Below are 24036 nucleotides of genomic sequence, written 5' to 3' on the forward strand. Positions count from 1 at the left end.
AATTATAAACCCAAGGTATATAAACCCTAACATCAATATTATAAACCCTAAAATAAACATGGTTGACCATGGTTGACTATGGTTGATTTCCATATAGAGACAATCCTTGTCACAATGCAACGTTGGACCATGGTCAACCATTGTTGACCATGATTGATTTTCATATCGAGACAATCTTTGTGGGATGCAATGTTAGACCATGGTTGACCATGCTTGATTTCCATATCCAACCTTGTTTGACCATGGTTGAACATGGTTGGTTATGATTGACCATGGTTGACAATGATTAATATTATAAACCTAATGGATTGATATTATAAACCCAAGGGATTAATACTAAAACCCCAACGGATTATGAACCCAAGGGAATAATATTAAACCCAAGGGACTAATATTATAAACCCAACGTATATAAACCCTAAGATAAATATTATAAACACTAAAATAAACATGATTGAGCATCGTTGATTTTCATATTGAGACAATCCTTATCACAATTCCATGTTAGACCATGGTTGACAGGGAATAACAAACCCAACCAATTGATATTATAAACCCAAAGGAAAAATAAACCTAAGGGATTAATACTAAAACCCCAAGGGATTATGAACCTAAGGGCATAATATTAAACCCAAGGGACTAATATTATAAACCGAAGGTATAAAAACCCTAAGATAAATATTAAAAATACTAAAATAAACATGGTTGAGCATGATTGATTTTCATATTGAGACAATCCTTGTCACAATGTGACATTGGACCATGGTTGACCATTGTTGAATAATATTAAACCCTAGGAATATGAACGCTTGCATCAATAAACCCAAGGGATTGATATTATAAACCTAAGGGAATAATAAACCTAAGGTATAAAAATTATAAACCCAAGGTATATAAACCCTAACATGAATATTATAAACCCTAAAATAAACATGGTTGACCATGGTTGACCATTGTTGATTTCCATATAGAGACAATCGTTGTCACAATGCAACATTGGACCATGGTTAACCATGGTTGACCATGATTGATTTTCATATCGAGACAATCTTTGTCACAACACAACATTGGACCATGGTTGACCATGGTCGATTTCCATATCCATATGGTTTGACCATGGTTGAACATGGTTGGCTATGATTGACCATGGTTTACCATGATTAATATTATAAACCTAATGGATTGATATTATAAACCCAAGGGAATAACAAACCTAAGGGATTAATACTAAAACCCCAAGGGATTATGAACCCAGGGAATAAGATTAACCCCAAGGGATTAATATTATAAACCTAATGTATATAAACCCTAAGATAAATTTTATAAACACTAAAGTAAACATGATTGACCATGGTTGATTTTCATATTGAGACAATCCTTATCACAATGCCATGTTGGACCATGGTTAATTTTCATATCGAGACAATCTTTGTCACAATGCGACGTTGGACCATGGTTGATTTTCATATCGAGACAATTTTTGTCACAACGCAATGTTCAAACATGTTTGACCACAACTGAAAATGGTTGACCATGTTTGATTCTATAAAACATGGTTGACAATCATCAACCATGGCTAACCATGATTGTCCATGATTGTGAATGATTTTTATATGGAGACAAATTTTGTCATAATGCGAGATCAGACCATGATTGACCATGGTTTATTATGGTTGACCATGGTTGATATTATAAACCCAAGTTAATAATAAACCCAAGGGATTGATATTATGAACCCAAGGGAAACATAAACCCAAGGGATTAATACTAAAACCCAAAGGGATTATGAATCCAAGGGAATAATATTAAACCCAAAGGACTAATATTATAAACCCAACATTGATAAACCATAATATAAATATTATAAACACTAAAATAAACATGGTTTTTTTCATGGTGTGACAATCCTTGTCACAATGCGACATTCAACCATGGTTGACCATGGTTGGCGATGATTGGCAATGGTTAACCCTGATTGATATTATAAACCTAAGGGAATAATAAACCCAAGGGATTGATATTATAAACCCAAGGGATTATGAATCCAAGGGAATAATATTAAACCCAAGGAACTAATACGATAAACACAACATATATAAACCCTAAGATAAATATTATAAAAACTAAAATAATCATGATTGACCATCATTGATTGTCATATTGAGACAATCCTTATCAAAATTCCATGTTGGACCATGGTTGACCATGGTTGACATCATAATAAACCATGGTTGACTGGGGAATAATAAACCCAAACGATTGATATTATAAACCCAAAAGACAATAAACCCAAGGGATTAATACTAAAAACCCAAGGGATTATGAACCTAAGGGAATAATATTAAACCCAAGGGACTAATATTATAAACCCAAGGTATATAAACCCTAAGTGGAGACAATTTTTGTCATAATGTGAGATCGAACCATCATTGACCATAGTTGACCATGGTTGATTATGGTTGACCATGATTGATATTATAAACCCAAGTTAATAATAAACCCAAGGGATTGATATTATGAACCCAAGGGAAACATAAACCCAAAGGATTGATATTATGAACCCAAGGGAAACATAAACCCAAGGGATTAATACTAAAACCCCAAGGGACTATGAACCCAAGGGAATAATATTAAACCCAAGGGACTAATATTATAAACCAAACATTGGTAAACCCAAATATAAATATTACAAACACTAAAATAAACATGGTTTATTTTCATAGTGAGACAATCCTTGTCACAATGCGACATTCAACCATGGTTGGCTATGATTGAGAATGGTTGACCATGATTGATATTATAAACCTAAGGGAATAATAAACCCAAGGGATTGATATTATAAACCCAAAGGAATAATAAACCCAAGGGATTAATACTAAAACCCCAAGGGATTATGAACCCAAGGGAATAATATTAAACCCAAGGGACTAATATTATAAACCCAACGTATATAAACCCTAAGATAAATATTATAAACATGATTGACCATCACTGATTGTAATATTGAGACAATCCTTATCAAAATTCCATGTTGGATCGTGGTTGACCATGGTTGACATCATAATAAACCATGGTTGACCGAGGAATAATAAACCCAAGTGATTGATATTATAAACCCAAAGGAACAATAAACCCACGTGATTAATACTAAAAACCCAAGGGATTATGAACCTAAGGGAATAATATTAAACCCAAGGGACCAATATTATAAACCTAATGTATATAAACCCTAAGTGGACACAATTTTTATCATAATGTGAGATCATACCATCATTGACCATAGTTGACCATGGTTGGTTATGGTTGACTATGGTTGACCATGATTGATATTACAAAGCCAAGTTAATAATAAACCCAGGGGACTGATATTATGAACCCAAGGGAAACATAAACCTAAGGGATTAATACTAAAACCCCAAGGGACTATGAACCCAAGGGAATAATATTAATCCCAAGGGAGTAATATTGTAAATTGAACATTGGTAAACCCAAATATAAATATTACAAACACTAAAATAAACGTGGTTTATTTTCATACTGAGACAATCCTTGTCACAATATGACATTCAACCATGGTTGGCTATGAGTAACAATGATTTACAGTATTGGCAATATTTGACCCATTTGATTAAAATGATTAAAATGTAAATATTATTCATGTTATTTATTAATATTAATATTAATAAACTTTATATTAAGAATATTAATGTTAATATCTTTAATATTTTTAAAATGAATGGAATTTTCAAATTTTAATTTTTTATAAATACTTTGATTGTCAATTAAAGAAAATATTATTATTCTTATTTATATATATATTAATACTATTTTTCATTGGAATTAAAATATTCATTCTATTTACCCCCAATTTGGGTGCGATAGCGAAGGCAAGGTGGGCCAGAGGAGATGGGAGGTGGAGGTGCGAGAAATCACCCACTCGGGCGCAAGGACAGAGAGGACATCGGGATGTGGGGGATTGCGACAACAAGAAGGGCAACAAGAAGGACAGGGCAGGGAGGAGGAAGGCATAGAAAGAGGACAGGTGTGGCTGAGAATGGGAGGGAGAGAGGAAGGCCTGGGGGCAAGTGAGAGGGCGGGCAGATTGGAGCTGGCAAGTGGCATGAGTATGGAGCAGTACCCACAGCAGGAGCAGCTAGAGGCACGAGGGAGTTAATGAAGGATAGAGATGGAAGCGACAGAGGGTCATCATTCCGAGGAGTAGGAATGAATGAAAGGGCGGCGGGAGGATTAGGAAGACAGGTGGGAGGCGTGACAGAAGATAGCAGGGACAACAGGATAAAACAAAAGGCAAGAGAGAAAGAGGATAGTTGCATGCAGAGAACGAAGGCAAGGGAAAGAGAACAGAAAGGTGGTGGATGCAGGAGGCGAATGCAGGCTAGCGGATGCAACGAGTCAACTCAAATCGATGGTATGTCATCCTCAATACCCTAAACAATAGAATTACAGTAATGTTTAATGCAAAGGTTCTGGGGAAGGAGGCTTGGGAAAGCCAGGACTCGGAACGAGTTGAAACTAGGGTTTCCTGGAAATCTAACCGGGTCTGGAACGATGATGAAAGGGAGAGAATTGATAAAAGTAAAGAGCTGCCTTTGAAAAAAGAGCAGAGAGGGAAGGAGGGAGGTCGGGGAGATAAGGGAGATCCCAGTAAGAGAGAGCGCAGAAAGAAACCAGCCCCGGCCAGGTGGTACCTGAGGCACAGTAGGGATAACTTAGACTGCCGATACAGAGTGGAGAGTTTCCCGGAACCTGCTAAAGCTAAGCTAAGGGTAGATTGGCTTGCTGAGAAACCTATCTGGAATGACCAGAATAAGACTGAGGGGTTATTCAGGGGCTCAATTCGAGTGGAGACCTCAGAGAGGAGAGAGACCGAGAAGGGGAACCTCTTGAAACACAGAACAGGGATAGGGTTTCCCTTTGTAGACTCTCCTATAGGACTATTAAGGTAAACCATCAAAGTGCGGGTAGCCGGGGAGAGATGTATTTGAGAGAAGAAGACTTGAGAGGCCGAAGAAAGCTAACCCAAGAGCCGTCAGGGGGGTATTTGAGGGAGAAGGAGGGAAAACCCAAGTTGCCAGGACTTGGACGAGAGGCCAAACCTGGAGCATATAAACAAAAGCTAGTTTGGGGAGTATACATACAGAATACTGATACTTCTTATGGTATTGTTTTAGGTTTAATTTTAATCAGTGAGCAGCACAGTTTGGAGGCCCGAACCACGCAGTGCGCTGTAGCAAACAAGCATACAGAGGAGAAAGATTCGGCGAAGAAAATTGCAATCGGGACAACGAGAGAATGGTGAGAGAAGGAAAAGAGATGGCTAAAAGGAGCAGCATAGGAACAAGAAAAGCAGGGAAACAGACCACTAGGGGGGATGCAGCCTCCAGCAGAGGACAACGCAAGAGAGGCAGGAAGACTGGTAAGGAGCATATGCAGACTCTTATCAGTGTGTACATGGCTGGAAACTCACCAGAGGTAAGAGCGCAAATAGCTGGATGGGAGAGGGAACTTAATGACAACATCACCAACCAGGACATTGAGACAGAAGAATGGGAAGCCATGGTACAAGATCCAAGGAACACCTGTGACTGCCATACTCTATTCAGACAAAAAATCCAGCAATACTGGGTTATGAGGAATGTAGTGGCCCGAGCTATGACACTCAACAAGGAACAAGAACCAAACAAGGGACAGGAGGCATAGGAAACCAAAATGAAGGAGCCCAACAGGGCGGAGCTCCTCAGGGAGATAGCAACAATCCAGATTCAAGTCTACCAAAACAACTTAGCTCTAAGCAGGATCGAGCAAAGTCTACAAGACATGAGGAGAAGTGAGATGTCGGGATCCAGTGCTAAAGCTCCAGCCCCGGTGGAGTGCTCGTATGATGAGTAAAATAGGGTACTAGATAAAAATTTTCTTCTATGATGAATAGCCTTTACTTTCCTAAGTTGATGATCATTATAGATAGAATAACTAATGTTGCATGGATGATAGAAAAATACTTATTCAAATTTTGGACAACCTTTAACGCTAACAGGTGGTCAACCTACTTTCCTACGGGCAAGTTGAGGCCACCTAATACTATTGGAAAAACTTGATTTTGGCTAGACAATATTAATAGAGAAAGTACTACCAAGCTTACAAAAAAAAAGCATTCATTCTATTTATTTTTAATTTCTCTTTGTACTATGTTACTACTTGAAAATACATAAAAGCTAAGACAAAGAAAAATTATATTGTGCTTTATCCGTTCTAGGTTTCTCTGAATTTGAGATTGTTTTACATATTTTCAATATGTATATCTTGGTCATCAATATTTTCACTTAATATTTTTTTGAAAATCCAGTAAAGAATATAACCTAAAATTGGAATACTAAATTTAGTTTATGTTTGATTAGTTTTAATTAATTTTATTAAAAATATATAATTTTAAACTATAAAATTTCTAAAATTTAAATTTTATAAAGTTTTTTCAAAATATTAAATTAATTATTATATATATATATATATATATATATATATATATATATATATATATATATATTATTAAAAATACCATTCAAATAGCTTCAACAAAAATAGTATCATAAAATTTAAAAAAAGAAAAAAACCAAATGTTTACATCCTATAATAATTGATGGTTTGTTTTTGCATATGAATGTAAAAGAAAATTGAAAGGCAGGAAGGTAAGACAAAGAGACATTCTTGGCTACTTCAAAGCCTAGCTTTCCCTTATTTGTTCTGTCATTTCTGTGTGAACTTGAAAAGGATTGCATTTATCAAATCTCAAAATGACAAAAAATTGGGAAATAAATATGTGGCACAAAAGACCAATGATATAAGATTTGACAGATGTTGATGATATAGAGATTTATAAGTGTTGGAAATCTTCTTCTTCTTTTTTTATTATTTATTTTAAAGTAAAAAAATTATAATAATTTTTTAAAATATATATATATATATATATATATATATATATATATATATATATATATAGATATTCAATATCTATATCATGGTCATCAATATTTTCACTTTGTATTTTTAATAAAATCTATGAAAAATATATCTTAAAATTGAAATAATAAATTTAGTTGATCCTTTAGCTTTATATATATATATATATAATTTTAAAGAAATTTTAATGTTCTATAATTGGTCCAAAATGTTGGATTTTTTTTTTTTAATATAATTGAAATAATTAAAAAAAATCATAAAATTTAAATAAAAATAAAAATAAAAAATTAAGGTGTTTACATTTTTATTTTACTTTTAAATGTAAAAAAAAGTGTTAATCAAAAGATTACTTATCATTTAGTTAGTTAGTTTTTTATTTCTTCAATAAATGTAAAATAATAACTAACTAAAAAAATATACTTACATATCATAAATCGCGTATTCCCAAAATACTTAGTTACTCAATTTTTTTCATATAAGTTATCATCCACTTCATTTTGAGTAGGGGTATTTTAAATTTTAAGATATTGGTATAATGAAAAAAATTGATACCTTGATTTTATTTTCAATGACTATCACTAATATGACTAATAGTTGTTAGTCATATTGATTGAAAAAAAAAAAAAGGAACTGAATTTCTTTCAATTTCTTTCATTATACCAACAGTGAAACCATTAAATTATGGAAGTACTTTTAGAACAAGCAATTTTATGATATTTAAGAGTATATTTTTCCCTAATACTTTTACATTTATAAACAAAGACAAATGATGAGTAATGTCCGCTAAAGTTTCTATGGACAAAGTCAAATATTGAATCATCCATTCACTTAGCATCATAAATTGAAGATGCATTTAATTTAGCAATTTGACTAATCAAATTGAAGTTTATTCAAAATTTGCTACCTCTACTTTTATGAACAATCTTCTCCATATAATTAATTTCTCGTTGTTATTCTCAATATGCATGTATGAAAATTGCTAATTTGAATTATGGAGTTAATATAATTTGAATGTATTAAAAATATTTTTATTGAAAATATTTTGGAAACATTGAATGGGGAAGAAGAAGTTCAAATTATTTGAAATCACAAAGCTTCAATTTTGAAACACTAACCTTATACTTAAAATAAACATTTTATAAGGCTCATCTTTTTGAACTCTTTAATTTGAATTGGGAAGAAGAATTTCAAATTATTCTAAATCACAAAGCCTGAATTTTGAAACACTAACCTTATACTGAAAATAAACACTTTATAAGGTTCATCTTTTTGAACTCTTTAATTTCAATATCATGGATCCTAGAAGAAGCTCTAAGTCATTTCAAATCACATAATTTTGAAATAATGAGGGGAAACTCTCTTTGAATACTCTCGTTTACAATTAACTAAAACAAATTCTAATTTTGTTTTTTCATATTGAAGATGAATCAAACTTTATAGTTGAAAACACAAAACAATAATGAGTGGAACCTCTCTTTGAATGCTCTTTTTTACAATCAATTAAAACAAATTCTAATGTTGTCATTGGAAATCAATTAAACTTCATAGTTCAAAACATCTAACAAAAAAATTCAATATGTTGAATATGAAAGAAGAAAATCAAAATATTGAATTTATTTGTACATTTTAAATAAGTTTTTTTTTTTTTTAATATCATCTAAAAATTAAAAGTAAAAATATAAACCAATTAAACTACTGAAAGAATAATATCAAATCATTTATGGGCATTTTCTACGTTTATCTTGTAATTCAAACATTATAAAAGTATAGTTTACATTTGAAACAAAATCTATCATATTTTATAAATAGAAAAATCAATATCAATGGTTTGTTCGTCTGTACATAGATTTTGATTTTTTTAAATATTAAATCATCATTTTTATTCTCTTAAGAAATAATAGCCAAGTTTAGAATAATAAATGTGACCATCTACCATTGAGTAAAGACAGAAAATTAAATCACCCAATCGCCTAGGGTATGTCTAAATAATCCAGACGAAGATTACATGTATCAACTATTCAATTTTTAGATAATTTGTACAAACTTTACATCACTCCCGTGAGCCTTTAGAACCCAGATATCAAATAAGTAAAAAACATGGTCATTTGGTGTTGGGAAAACTTGTATGAATTTAATTGGTCAAAAATCCACTTTAATGTAGGAAGCTTTGAACATTTTTATATATGTCTCAAATAGTGGAGCATTCATCGAGGTTTTGATATACTCAAAGTCTCAGAGTTGAATGCTCCTCTATTAAAAAAACCCAAAACTCCACACACAAAAAAATCAAGATTTTTTTATTATCAAATGAACATGTAAATGAAGAGGAAGCCTTTTTTCTATGGTTGTTGTTTTGTATATCTTCATCATTGATGTTTCCTAATTTATCCAGTGATTTGATGAAAAATGAAGAGATGATGTTGCAGAAATCTTCTAAACTTTTAACATGACTCAACCAACCATTCAACACATTGCAATTTATTAGTAAATAACTATAGATTTTTTGTGGCACTCTAGTTACATTTTGAGAAATCTAGTAAATAGTGTGTAATCTATTGAAAGAAATATGAATTCTTGAAAAGTTTATATTCAATTCATTTGTAAAAATAATTCTCAAATAAACCTCAGAAAAATAAAGTCAAATTAACAATGACCACCACATTTACTTCTGCAAAAACTAAAGCAAGGCTTATGGTTCTAGTTTGACATTACCAATTTAGAACTAATAATATCGCTTCCATCCAGGCTATTACTTGCACGCCTTTCAGTTATAATTCTGCAAGCATCTGAAAAAAATCGCCTATTTGGAAAGAGAATGAACTAATAGGCTAAAGCAAGGCTTACAGTTCTAGTTTGACATTACCAGTTTAGAACTAATAATATTGTTGCCATCAAGGCTATTAATTGCATGCCTTTCAGTGATAATTCTATAAGCATCTGAAAAAGCCACCTATTTGGAAAGAGAATGAACAATAGACTCTGTGGATATGCTTCCATGAGAATGGGAGCTAGTGAGATCTCATCACTATTAAAATTTACTCACTAAATCTACAGAGAGTTTTGAAGATCCATTACATGATAAAAATCAATATCTCTGAGTCAATGAAATAAGCATGACACATAAAGAGAAATTTACTCTCTACAGAGAGTTTTGGGGATCCATTACATGATAAAAAATATCTCCGAGTCAATGAAATAAGCAATACACATAAAGAGAAATTGATTCGAAGAAATATGAGGAATAGAAACCATCTTATTGTACGGTGAAAAAGAGCATGAACTAAAGGAGAAATTGAAGAGGATTCGTTACGTGAGAAATTGAACCGGATTCATTATAGTGAAAAAGAGCATGGCGTGAAGGATAAATTGAAGAGGAGTTGTTATATGAGAAATTGAACAAGATTCTTTACCAGAACGTAGGGTCGGAAACCTTTTCATTATACCTCCACATTGTTGCAGTTTATTCTTCCATGTTTAATCATGCATACGTTTCAGAATTTAAATAGACACAGACAAGTATCTTTTCACATGCACATTCCAAACTAATTTTTTAAAATTATAAACCCTAATCCTTCTACGTGGAGATAAATAAGAGGCATAGTAATTTTTTAATGATCATTTGGTAAAAAAATAATTTAAGTAGGGTTTAAACACTTGATTTAGATATGCAAAGAGGTTATCACTTTCACTTTCAATCATTGATGGAGTGGCTACGACGAGAATATACTAGCATCTTTCAATTTACACCATCAGATCAAAAAGATTAATTAACAAAATAATTAAAATGCCAAATTCAAATAGGAGGGACGCCTATTGACGTAATTACATTAGGCCTACAATTTTTCCTATATAGTTGATAGTTAATGTGTAACGCTTACACATTTCTCTTACAGTGTGAATGTCTAATATCTATATATTTCTTTTATACTATGTTGTATACCGCTTATACATTTCTCTTATATTATGTTGTATAGCGCCTATCAGTACAATTATTAATTATGGAAATAATTAATATAAAAACATATATTTACTGAAAAAACGTATAACATGAATATGACATTATTTTAATTAAATTGTTGAAATGAATTAATTATCGACTAAAAACACACACATACGAAAACATGTTATAGAAAAACATAGTAATGTGTGAGATTACAAATACCAATGTCCAAAACTTCCTTTGAGAGTTTATCTTGTAGAACATTATGGTCCCTGTAATAGTGAAGGATCTGAAGATCATCAAATTCTTGTTGGAATTGTTGATCTTCTTCATCCATGATTTGAATTGAAGGATTATAAGATCCACCTTTCCATTGAACCAATCCACTATTATATATAGGCATTCTTATAAAACTTTGCATCATATTTTATTGCTGTAAATATGAATTTACAATTTCTTTATTTTCATGGAAAACCCTATCATAATGTAATTGTCAAACTAACAATAAGTCTTTTGCGAACCTTTTTTTGCAGGTGATAAAGATTATCTAGCAAACCAGTGCCCATCACAAACTGTGTTAACATAGTATCTAGGAGTGGCTTCTAAAAGCACAACTAGGCCAGCAAACTGAGTGTGGGATAATGGAGAATAAACAATCCAAAGATTGTTATGATATGCCCATGGCAAGGCCTGCACTGGCAAAGTCCAAGGAAAGATTGGTAGGCTTCCTCGAAGCGGGGAAACATAAAGAGAGAGATATTTGCTTCCATGGCCGAATCGATACTCCATCCCCTCAAAAAGAGCGGAACAACTTGCCTCAAAATCCCACTGCGAACTGGACTCTTCGGAGGTATGATTTAGTCTCAAATAAGGTTTTTATTAAAGAATTTTCATGGTCTAAAAGTACTTTTTTTAAAATTAAAAAAAAGGAACAATGTAAATTTAATAACGTGAGAATATTTTTTTATTTTATCTAAAAGTTACAATTAAATATTTCTAAAAGAAATTCAGTATTTGAGAAACATTACTATATTGTTTTTACATTCTTAATTTTACCTACTTTCATCCTTATATGCTAATATTATATATAATTACATATAGTTAGTTTACATAATCATTTGAATGGCTATTAATATTTATTAACTATTTAATTTATTCTTTAAATCTTTTTAATTAACTTTATATACTAAATATACGAACATGATATATAATCAAAATTACAAAATAACAATTATTTTTAAATCTTTCTTTTTAATAATTGATTTTTATATACCAATATTATATATAATCAAAATTACAAAATAAAACATGATTATTTTACATAATTATTTTAATGACTATCCACATTTATCGACCATTACCTTTGAATTTTAATGGGTTATTTTTATTTCTTTGAATATTTTGCTTTGATAGTCGGCGCTAATAGCTCGGAGGGCCTGCGTGCTGTGTTAATGGTAATTGTGAGTGCACTACTCTAGTCACACGGTGAGCAGTGAAACTGTGTGTATGTGCTTGAACGTTAAAAGTGAGATGTGGGTATGTTGTAATATAGTTAAAATAGTAAAGATCAGGTTTATTTTGGTGTGGTTTAGAATCTAGATGTTTAGATTTTTATTAAATATTGATGTATCTCATTTTTCAAGTACATGATTCTGACGATATATAATAAATTTAATCTTAAATTTAAGATGATATTTATGATTAATAATCAAATTAATTATTTTAACAAATTATTAAGTTTTATTAATTCATAACAATAAAATCTGGATATGCATGTTTATTTTAAAATAAAATTTAGAAAATTTAATTTAATTATCAATAATTATTAAGTGAATGATAGGGATTTAATTTATATGAAATATTTTAGAATATTTTTATTAGTATACACAAATCAAAGATCGATATTTATTTCCAAATTAGTTATTGTGGTTTTTGCTCTTTTAATCACATTGTTCCATTAAAGAAAATGCCATATGAACAAGTGTCATATGAAATGAGTTATGATTTTTTAGGTGTGGGATATTAATAAACCATGGTATTGGCCCATAATATTGTAACAAAATCTATTTACAAATTACAAACTTCCATAATAAAATGGGATAAATATCCATAAAATATGTTTCAACTTATATACTAATTCTCTCAATAATTAATAATAATAATAATTTAAAATATATATGTTTAAATTCCATTTTTTTTTAAATTACATTTTTTTGTTTGTCCTTGGAATAAAAAAAAATTACAAGTATGCTTTGTGGAGATTTTACAATAAAACAATGTACTATTTAGGTTGAAAGTCACTGGGTGATAGGAAAAAAAGCTATTTAATGCAGATTTCTGAAATTGTTCATAAAATTTTCGAACATGAGGTAAGAACAACAAAATTGTCAAAACTGTTAATCATGAATGATATGACCTTTAGGTCAAAAAAAATAGAAAGATGTCAAAAGGTTGGGCTCTAGTTCATACATGATCTTCTGGAAGGATGTCAAAAGGTTGGGCTCTAGTTCATACATGATCTTCTGGCTAGATGTTTTGTGTTTGGTCACCGAGTATATATTGGTTTTGGATTTTCGATTATATCTTTTTACATTAGCTTAGACCCTTGAAAAATCGCAAAAGTCTAGAACAATAAAGAAAGCTATGAGAACTGCTTTGCACTGCTTTGTAGAGATATCCTATTGGGACCCTACTTTATAGGTAGATAATCTCTCACCTAAAAAACTCAATTTTTATACTTAAATATCTTCTAGTTAAATTTTAGAGATACATTCAGATATCCATATCTGTTGGAACCTAAATTTTAGGGATACATTCATATATCCATATCATTCCCCATTGTGTAGGGTTGGAAACCATGGAGAACAAAGAGGTACAGGGTTGGAAACCATGGAGAAAAAAGAGGTACATGAGTCCAAAAAAGTTATGAGGTGTCATGATGACCTCATACTTTCCAACGTAGGCATGTTGTCCTCGATATCCTGTAATGTCACTAAAAATGAGCACTTATGCATTAGCTAGCAAGGCGTCATCGTGAACCTGTTAATATAACAAAGAAAAAGGATATAGAATAGATATCCTTGAATTAGAGTGCAACATGCATTTAGCACTTAAGCTTCACAAGGATCTCTATCAAGGACATCAAATAATAGGGACACAAAGAACTTAGTGCGGGATGTGTTAAAGGAGGAAGGAATTATTCGCCAACAGAGAGATCTAATGGATATTGAGAAACAAAGCTCTCTTTAGTTTGAAGAGGGGCATGAAGAAGCTGGTAATGTCTAAGTTTATTAATAATTTTATATATTTACATTTTTATATTTATTAGTTGTTTTTGTAATACAAGATATATGTTTTTATTTTATTTTATTATGTGTGGTTTATGGACCTAAGAAACGAGTGAAGAAAACAAAATTTTTGTATTAAACAAATTGACCTAAACAAATCGACCTAAAAAATTGACCTAAAGTATCACTTCTTTCTGACTCAACCACAAAACTTGACCTCGAAATAAAAAATGTCAAATTGTCTCACATAACTTATCATACTCCATAGTGGAAGAACTTAGAGGACGCACCCCAACAAGTTGACGTTGTCCAAACCACTTATTGACATTCTTGACGGGTCGTGCATGACTCGGGAAAGCCAACATGGGCATGTCCACGTGCGAAGACGAGAGCACATCTTATGGTTGACGCGCACGATGAATGTAGAACTGGCAAGGAAAACTGCACAAGTTGATTTGGGTCGTTTCACTTGGAACGAAGAGGGTTGATTTTGGGTCGCAGTTTCAAATTTGGTCATTCTAGTGGCCAACTCGAATTTTGGTGTTTTTTACCAACCGAATAGAATTTTGGTAATTTTGCCTTGTATGCGGAGGGGATTGAATCGGAGGGCTATGGCCGCCTAAATCTTAGTGTTCACCACTGTGTAAATTTATAATGATGGAGAGAAATTTCATATAAAAATTGTGGGTTGTGGTATATTGTAGGTTGTGTACTGGATTTTGTGATTTTATAATTGATAATTGCAGGTTTATTATATTTGTCGAAAGGCAGGTTATATGGTAACTAGTTTATGGTAAAAAAGTTTTCATTTTCAAAATTTTTGTAATAATTTATGAAACTTTTGGAAATTATTATATTAAATCAAACATTTTGAAAATTAAAAATCATTTTTTTAAATATTTAAAATTAATTTTTTTTTTTTTTTCTATTGGTTAATACATAATTATTATATTAAATCAAATATTTTGAAAAAAAAAAATTATTTTTTTTGTCCATGCGGTTTTGGATAGATGGTGATCAGATGCTCTGTTAAGGCACTCCTTGTCACGCCCCCAATTTTTTTTTTACAAATTGGCTTTTCGTGCAATATCGGCCAAACAAACACTTAACTTTTTCATTCATTAACATGTTTCCCGAACTACGCCTAACATTCACTTCATTAACCATATTAAACATTTAATGTGCGGAATAACATTAAATAACATTCACCAACAGAAGACACTTAATCATATGCAAGTAAGATTTATATTATAAAATATGTTTTTACATTCACCGGGAGGAAAACCTTCAATTGGCGTTATACAAGTTTTCACCGTTCAACTGTCATGCAGCTCGGCTTCCGATCGCTGCCCCATTCAGCTTCACCCGAACAACCTCCATTCACACTCCGGACGTTGCCTACGTTCAGTCCTGCACAGTTCGTCATGCAGCCTCACCCGTCACAACATTCCACCGTGTCGACCCTTTGTTCGGCGAGCGCTCGCTCCACGAGTTGCCCTGACCGCACCTTCGCATGACCATTCAACCATCGGGTGCCCTCGCCCTGGGCCGCCCTACCAACAACAACCGTTTCCATGCCCAGCAGGCGCGCACACCCCATGTCGCCCTACCCTGCAATTCTCTGCGCTTTTCTGCATTTAGTTTTGCCCGTCGTGCAGGCACATCCGCCTTCCAACACCTCGCTACCGCAGAGCTAAGTATTTCAGAGCTCACACTTTTCTTGCCTCCTTTACAATGCTCCATCGTTTTCCTTTATATGAGTGTTTACTCGTTTGGGTGGGGGCTTCAGCCATGAGCCAAACCGACCCACCGCCAAGTCTTTTCCACCGTCAGCTCGGGGTAGGGGTGCCCGCACACGGGACTGCCAACCCACCTATATAACGTGGCCCAATACTTAGTCGTATTCTAGTTTTGTGACTTCCCGTTTCTCCGTCAGCTCATCGCCTTTGTTGCGCATGTGCGCTCGCTCGCTTAGTCGCCTCCCAGCTCGCCCTTGCCCAATGAGTCGCACGTCACTCGATTGTTTCCAACGTTTACACGTGCCCAGTGGGCGTGTCCATGCCACCCGAACATCACAATAACCTGTGGGCGTTACATTCTCCCCAACCTAAGGTCATTGTCATCCTCAACAATCCAGCTATCCTTCGGAGCTTCCTGTCGTACTTCGTAATATTTCGCTTCCATCTCCAAAGTGAGTCCTCCATTTCCCAATTATCCTCCTCCGGTGCATCCTTCCATCTGACAAGAAATTCCGGTCTTATGTGACTCCCAATTCCTGTCATCCGAAGATTTAAAATCTTCTCCATCACAAGGTTTGGTCTGTCGACAATCATGGCTGGTCCCCTTGGTGATTCCACTCTCTCTGGATGTTCTGCATCAAGTCGACATTTCTTCAAATGACTGATATGGAAAACTGGATGTTTCATATGCATATGGTGTGGAAGCTCCAACTCATAGGTAACCTCCCCCACTCGCTTCTTCACCCGGAATGGCCCCTCATACTTTCTCGTCAAAGATCTCACAATCCCCTTAGGTGGCTGAAACTGATCTCCGGTAATCCTGAGAGAAACCATATCCCCCACACTGAAGTGTGCATCCCGTCTATCCTTATCTACCCATTTCTTCATTTTCCTTGCAGCTTCATGCAAGCACACCCGTGCTAACTCCAAGGTCTCATCCCAAGCCTTCATGAACTTCTTCGCATGAGGACTCCTAAAAAAACCTCCTGTCACTACGGTATGTGGTGTGACTGGCATCTATCCATTCACCAACTCAAATGGATTGTACCCTGTCGCAGAACTCTTTTGTATGTTGTAGCTGAACTGAGCTACATCCAAGAGTTCAAGCCAATTCTTGTAATCAGCCATCACATAATGTCTCAAGTAATCCTCTAGCAATGCGTTGATCCTCTCGGTCTGCCCATCTTTCTACAGATGGTAACTCAAACTCATCAACAAATCTGTCCCGACTAGCTTGAACAATGTGGTCCAAAATCTGCCTGTAAATCACGGATCTCGGTCCGATACAATGCTCAATGGCATTCCCCAATACTTCACTATGTTCTTGAAGAACAACTCCGCAGTCCTCTCGACTCCATAAGGTATCTTTGTTGGAACAAAGACAACATACTTGGAAAAATGATCAACCACGACCATGATCCTGTTATACCCCTGTACCTGTGGTAACTGAGTGATGAAGTCCATCGAGACACTCATCCATGGTCTCTCAGGAATCGGTAAAGGCTGCAATAGACCTCCTTGCCTCTGAGTATCCAATTTGTCCTGCTGACAAATGATGCACGTATGTACATACTCCTCCACATCCTCTCTCATCTCCTCCCAAAAGAACCCTCTCTCCAATAATGCTAAAGAACGACGCTACCCTAGGTGGCCAGCCCACAGAGAATCGTGGCATTCCTTCAAAAGGTGCCTCCTAAGCCCGGATGACTTTGGAACATAGAGTTGGTTTCCAAAGAACAAGAATCCATCTCAGAGAAAGAACTTTCGTGTCTTCCCCTCCTTTATCTGCTTCACTATATTCTGCACCTGAGTATCAGTCTCAATGCTTTCCTTGAGCTTATTCTGCATCTCTTCTGTCATTTGTACTCGACTCCTACTTTGTGCTGCCTGGTCTTCCTCCTCCTCCAATGCTGCTAGTTGTCCCTTCCTGCTAAGGGAATCTGCCACTGCATTGAGTCTTCCCGACTTGTACTCAATGGACATGTCGAATTTTGCTAAGAAGTCTTGCCAACAAGCTTGCTTCACTGACATCTTTGGTTGTGATGCAAAATAACTTGCTACAACGTTGTCAGTCTTGACAAAAAAAGGCTTCCCAATAAAGTAGTGCCTCCATACCTGTAAACAGTGGATGATCGCAGTCATTTCCTTCTCATGGACCAGATACCTCTGTTCTCTATCCTGCAGCTTCTGACTCTTGTACACCACCGGATGCCCATCCTGCATAAGAATCCCTCTTATGGCAAAATCTGAGGCATTTGTGTGTACCTCAAATGGTCGCTTGAAGTTCAGTAACTTCAGTATCAGTGCTGAAACCATCCTCTTCTTCAAATCATCAAATGCCATCTGACATTTATCCTTCCAACTCTATCGCTTGTCTTTCTTCAAAAGGTCTGTCAGTGATGATGTTACCTTGGAGTACCCCTCTACAAACTTCTGTTTGTAGTTGGTCATGCCCAAAAACACCCTGATATCATGGATATTCTTCAATTCAACGCAGTCCTCAATCGCATTCACCCTATTCGGCTCCATCCGTATGTACCCTTGACTTCTTCAAGTACAACTGACTCTTCTTCAGCGCCTCGAACACTAATGCCAAGTACTTCTTATGATCCTCCATGTTATCACTGTACACCACGATATCATCCAAGTACACTACTACGAACAAATCCAAGTATGGACGTAGTACATCATTCATCAAAGTGCAAAATGTAGTAGGAGCATTGCACAACCCGAATGGCATAACAAGGAATTCAAAGCTTCCATACCTTGTTACTATCACGGTCTTCCTCTCATCCCCTTCTGCTATCCGCACCTGATAATACCCATGCCTCAAGTCCAGCTTGGAAAACAATTGGGCTTTCGCAAGCTTATCGAAGTAATCTGCAGCTAATGACAAAGGATACCTTTTCTTTATTGTCTCCTTGTTGAGAGCACAATAATCACAACACATCCGTAGCTCATTCATATCTTTCTTTCGTTGGAACAATACTGGAGCTCCATAGGGGGACCTTGAAGGTCGAATGAAACCTGCATCAATTAACTCCTTTAACTATCATTTCAACTCCTCCAACTCAGGTCTTGACAACTGATAAGGAGCTTTAGCTGGAGGTTGTTTCCCTGGCTCAAGCTCGATGCTATGGTCCACCGCATGCCTTGGTGGAAGCTTCTTTGGTAGCTCATCGGGCATAAAATATGCATACTTAGCCAGCACCTCGGAAATCTCAGCTGGAACAGGCGTCCCCACTCCATCATCGCCATCAACTTCTCTGATTACAACCGCATATGTCTCCACGTCTGACTCCCACATAGCCTTCTCCAAACTCAGTGCAGAAACATGTTGCACCTTGACTTCCTTCCTTTGCTTATGAGTAGGCAAAGTCCAAGTCTGTGACCCTCCAATCAGGATAACCTCATCGCAGAAAGGGACAATAATTGCTTTATTGCCCTTCAAGAAATCCTACCCCAATATCATGTCAAAATCGTTCATCTCCATCACCGTGAAGTCCAACTGACCTTGCCAGTCTTTAATCTACACAGGCACTTCGTGTGCCAAACCCGCCACTCTAGCTCTTGAGTTCATTGTTTGACCTCCACATTTGATGGGAAAATCTTCAGTCCAACTTATTTTGCTAGTTGTGTCGTCATGAAATTATGTGTGGCCCCCTGTGTCCACCAGTGCTTGAATGGTCTTGCCATGAACCACTAAGTCTACGAAACCCAGACTATGAATCCATGATTTCTCCATAACTTTAGACTGCATACATTCCTAGTCTTCCCAATCAGCTCTAATACCACTTGTCACACGCCCAATTCTTTTTTCACAAATTGGCTTTCGTGCGGCATCGGCCAAACACTTAACTTTTTCATTCATTAACATGTTTCCCGAACTACGCCTAACATTCACTTCATTAACAATATTAAATATTTAATGTGCAAAATAACATTAAATAACATTCACCAACAGAAGACACTTAATCATATGCAAGTAAGATTTATATTATAAAATTCGTTTTTACATTCACCAGGAGGACAACCTTCAACCAACGTTATACAAATTTTCACCGTTCAACTATCGTACAGCTCGGCCTCCGGTTGCTTCCCTGTTCAACGTCACCCGAACGACTTCCGTTCGCACCCCAGACGCTGCCTACGTTCAGGCCTGCACAGCTCGTCGTGTAGCCTCACCCATCGCAACACTCCACCGTGTCGACCCTTCATTCGGCGGGGGCTCGCTCCACAAGTTGCCCTAACTGCACCTTCACACGACCATTCAATCGTCAGGTGCCCTTACCCTGGGCTGCCCTACCAACCGCAATCGTTTCCATGCCCGACAGGCGCGCACACCCCGTTTCGCCCTACCCGCTGTTGTCTGCACATTTCTGCGTTTAGTTCCACCTGTCGTGCGGGCACATCCGCCTTCCAACAGCTCGCTACCGCAGAGCTAAGTATTGCGGAGCTCACACTTCGCTTGCCTCCTTTACAACGCTCCATCGTTTGCCTTTATATGAGTGTTAACTCGTTTGGGTGGGTTCTTCGACCACAAGCCAAGCTGACCCACCACCAAGACCTTTCCATCGTCGGCTTGGGGTAGGGGCGCCCGCACATGGGACCACCCACCCACCTATATAACGTGGCCCAACACTTATTTGCATTCCATTTTTGTGACTTCGTGTTTCTCTGTCATCTCGTCGCCTTCGTTGGGCACGCGCGTTCGCTCGCTGAGTCCACTCCCACCTTGTCGTTACCCAACGAGTTGCTCGTCGCTCGTTTGTTTCCAATGTTTACACGCACCCAGTGGACACGCCCATGCCGCCTAAACATCGCAATAACCTGCGGGCATTACACTCCTTAATGTGAAGTCACTAGTTCAATTATATGCCCTGATCCGGTTGAACGTTAGACATGTTGAAAATATAAACCTAAAAAAAAATAAATAAATAAATAAATAAATTTTTAAATTTTTAAAATTAAACTTTCCTTTTTTCTATTGATGTATACATAAGAATGACTAATTTTATAAAATTTAAAATTTTAGTTATAATTAGATTTTTTTATTTAATCAATTAATTTCTAATAAATTAGTACTTGCATCAAATCAACTAGTGAGTACTTCCATCCTATCCCCAAATTATATTTTTCTATTAGGTTTAACTTGTTGGAATGGCAACACAAGACATATCAGTTGACTCATAAATTGATAAAAAAAAAAGTGGTTATGATATTATACTCACGGTATAGTTTTATAATCTATGACAACAAATGTTTTATATTCTAAGTTGCATTAAAATGAAATAAAAATCATACTTTTGAAAAAAAAAAAAACTTAATTCTGAAGCTTGATTTATTTATAAAACAAAATAAATTTCCCATTAATTTCGAGACTTGTGGGAATTTGAATTTGGTATCAATATTGCAATTTTGGTTTTTAGAAAATTGTTTCACATTAAATTTATTCATAATTAATTTTTGTTTTCATATTGCATATTAAAGGAAGGCGTGATTACCTTCTCTTGAAAGTATTATTTATTTATGGCTTTTGAACTATCACGAGTTAAGGAGAAGAACTCTTGTAACCTCGGATAAATAGAGTATTATGTAAGTTTATAATTTTAATTTACTTATTATAAAAATTATTTAACCATGTATAGTTTAGATATAATTTTTAAATGGGAAGTGGAATGTAAAGGCAGTGGAAATTAAGTTTATAATTGGTTAGTAAAGTGTGAAAAATATTATGTTTTATATATTTTATTTTAAAAAGGAAAATTAACAATTTGAAAAGTTAAACAAATTATTAATGTGATATAATGAATATGATTTAAACAAATTATTAATGTGATATAATGAATATGATTTAAGATTTTATGATGACACAATAAAAGTTATTATTAATAAAGGTTTAATATACAATGTTCTAAATGCAATAATTATTATATTAAAATTCAATAAATACATTTGGATATTTTTTCCCAATTCACGAAAGATGACAACCATTCTTACAAAGTTTGATTCAGATCAATTAAATTAATACTAGTTAATAAGATGATTTTGAATTTTTTTTTTTCAATTTATCTTTTAATTTAAATAATGAATATAAATAAATACATTTTTAAAATTCATTTGTTCAATACGACACCATTTTTTCTTATCTTTATTTTATCAGAATGATTTTTCACTAAAAATGATAATTCAAAAAGGTGTTGAACAACTAGGAGGCTTTCAAAAAAAAGACTTGTTTAAAATAAAGATTTTTGCAATTATTTTTATAAGAGATTTATTTTATTTGAATGTTATCATCATCAATTAAACCATTGTTTGTGGATGACAATTCATTTGTTCAATATGTCATCATTTTTTCTTATGTTTATTTCATGAGAATGATTATTCATGAAAAATGATACCTCAAAAAGGTGTTCTAACAACTTGAGAAATTAATGAGCCATAAAAAAAGCACTCAAGTCTAAAATTAAGATTTTTGCAATTTTTTTATAATGGATTTCTTTTATTTGAATGTTATCGTCATCAATTTTAGAAATGAGATTTCCAATCATTAAAAAACTTGATTACAGTATATGTATTGAGAAACATAGAAATTTAAGAAGTAAATATAGTTATACAAGACAAATATTTTCTTCAACAATACATGTTTAGATGCATAATTTGATTTTTAGATGCATAATTTGATTTTTTTTTAATCTACTGTTGTCTTTAAGTTCAAAGGAGAAAATCCCATTGCATTTAAAGGGAGAGGCTTTAAACATATGTTATAGCAAAAAGAATTACACAAATATTGAGCACTTTTTTCAATTACAAAGGGTAATTAAAGTATCATACAATGTACATCATCCATAATGCACATCTCTAAACGTATAATCTCTCTTTTCTATAATAGCAATCTAAGAATTATTTGGCACTTCCATTTGAGTTGGGTAATCTTCCCCTTTAACTACAAGCTTGACAATATTGAAGGCTATCAATAAACCCATCACAAATTTTATAAAACATATTTTATTAGAATCCATTACATCAATAAGGTGTGTCAATGACCAATATGTATTACCAAGAAATGCCTTTAAAGTTAACATTTGCTTTGCACACTAGAAAATAAATAAATAAAAATAAAATATAAAATGTCAACAACAACAAAGTATTTACATTGTAGTCTTAATATATAATTGCAAATGAGATAGAGACGATATAAATTTTATGAAGCCATGAAACCTATAGAAAATATTTTTTTTGCTTGTATAACCCATTAAAAATTTTATAAAACCTATTTTATTAGAATCCATTACATCTTTAAGATATGTCAATGATCAATATGTATCACCAAGTATTGCCTCAAACAGGTAAATCCACTTGTATTTGCAATCATTTTTATCATAAAAAATTGTTAAATAAAATTTATTATTCTTAAACAATTTGATTATTCAAACTCCATTATACTACCCTATAATTATTCTCACAGAGATTACCTATCAATTACATTTTGATTTTTGTAGATTATTTTTGTAAATTTTTATATGTATATTGTATTTTAGATTAAATGTCTTTGTATTGTAAATTGTATTGCCTTTTTATTGTATATGTATTTTATATTATTTTGGGAGGTGTTTGACCTATATTGTCATCTTCATGTGGAGAAACATTATTTGATTATTTTCGTTGATATCAATTAGAGAAATAGGTCAAATTAAAGGTTAATTAATTTATGGTTTTAGCGATTAGGAGTTATTGTTTAATGATTAAAAATTAAGGGCTTAGGAGTCCCGTGTTTAAGGGCTTAGGGGGAATGAAGATGCAAAAGGAACAATACAATAATTTGGTTCTGCAATTATTTTATGATAATTTCCCTGGAGAACATTAAATTAAAGGAGCTTCAACAAGTATTGTGTGAGGCATAGTTTGGGAAAAGTATCATTGCCCCAGTGTTAATGGATTGCCAAACATCCCAATGCCCCACGCCTAAAGGATACGGTGTGCCAAAGCCCCTTAGTAGTGTGTTGCCCCTTCTTCATGATAGGATGGGTCTCGCAATAAAAAAACATAGATTCGTTATTAAAAGTAACGAGTTGAAATTTGGAAAAACATATAA

At 34.1% G+C, this 24036-nt stretch overlaps 1 protein-coding gene across 1 annotated transcript; it reads right to left on the minus strand.

Annotated features, from left to right (window-relative positions):
• Positions 1-16274: 16274 nt before the first annotated feature.
• LOC149188479 (uncharacterized) lies at positions 16275-16829 on the minus strand. The gene has a single exon (XM_089409972.1). It carries the CDS (start codon positions 16827-16829, stop codon positions 16275-16277), a length of 555 nt encoding a protein of 184 aa, XP_089266098.1.
• Positions 16830-24036: the final 7207 nt, after the last annotated feature.

This window comes from Pinus tabuliformis, chromosome 3_1 (assembly GCF_031772625.1).
Source record: "Pinus tabuliformis cultivar Carrire ecotype Pingquan chromosome 3_1, CPIR1, whole genome shotgun sequence".
In the NCBI taxonomy this organism is placed as follows: Eukaryota; Viridiplantae; Streptophyta; class Pinopsida; order Pinales; family Pinaceae; genus Pinus; species Pinus tabuliformis.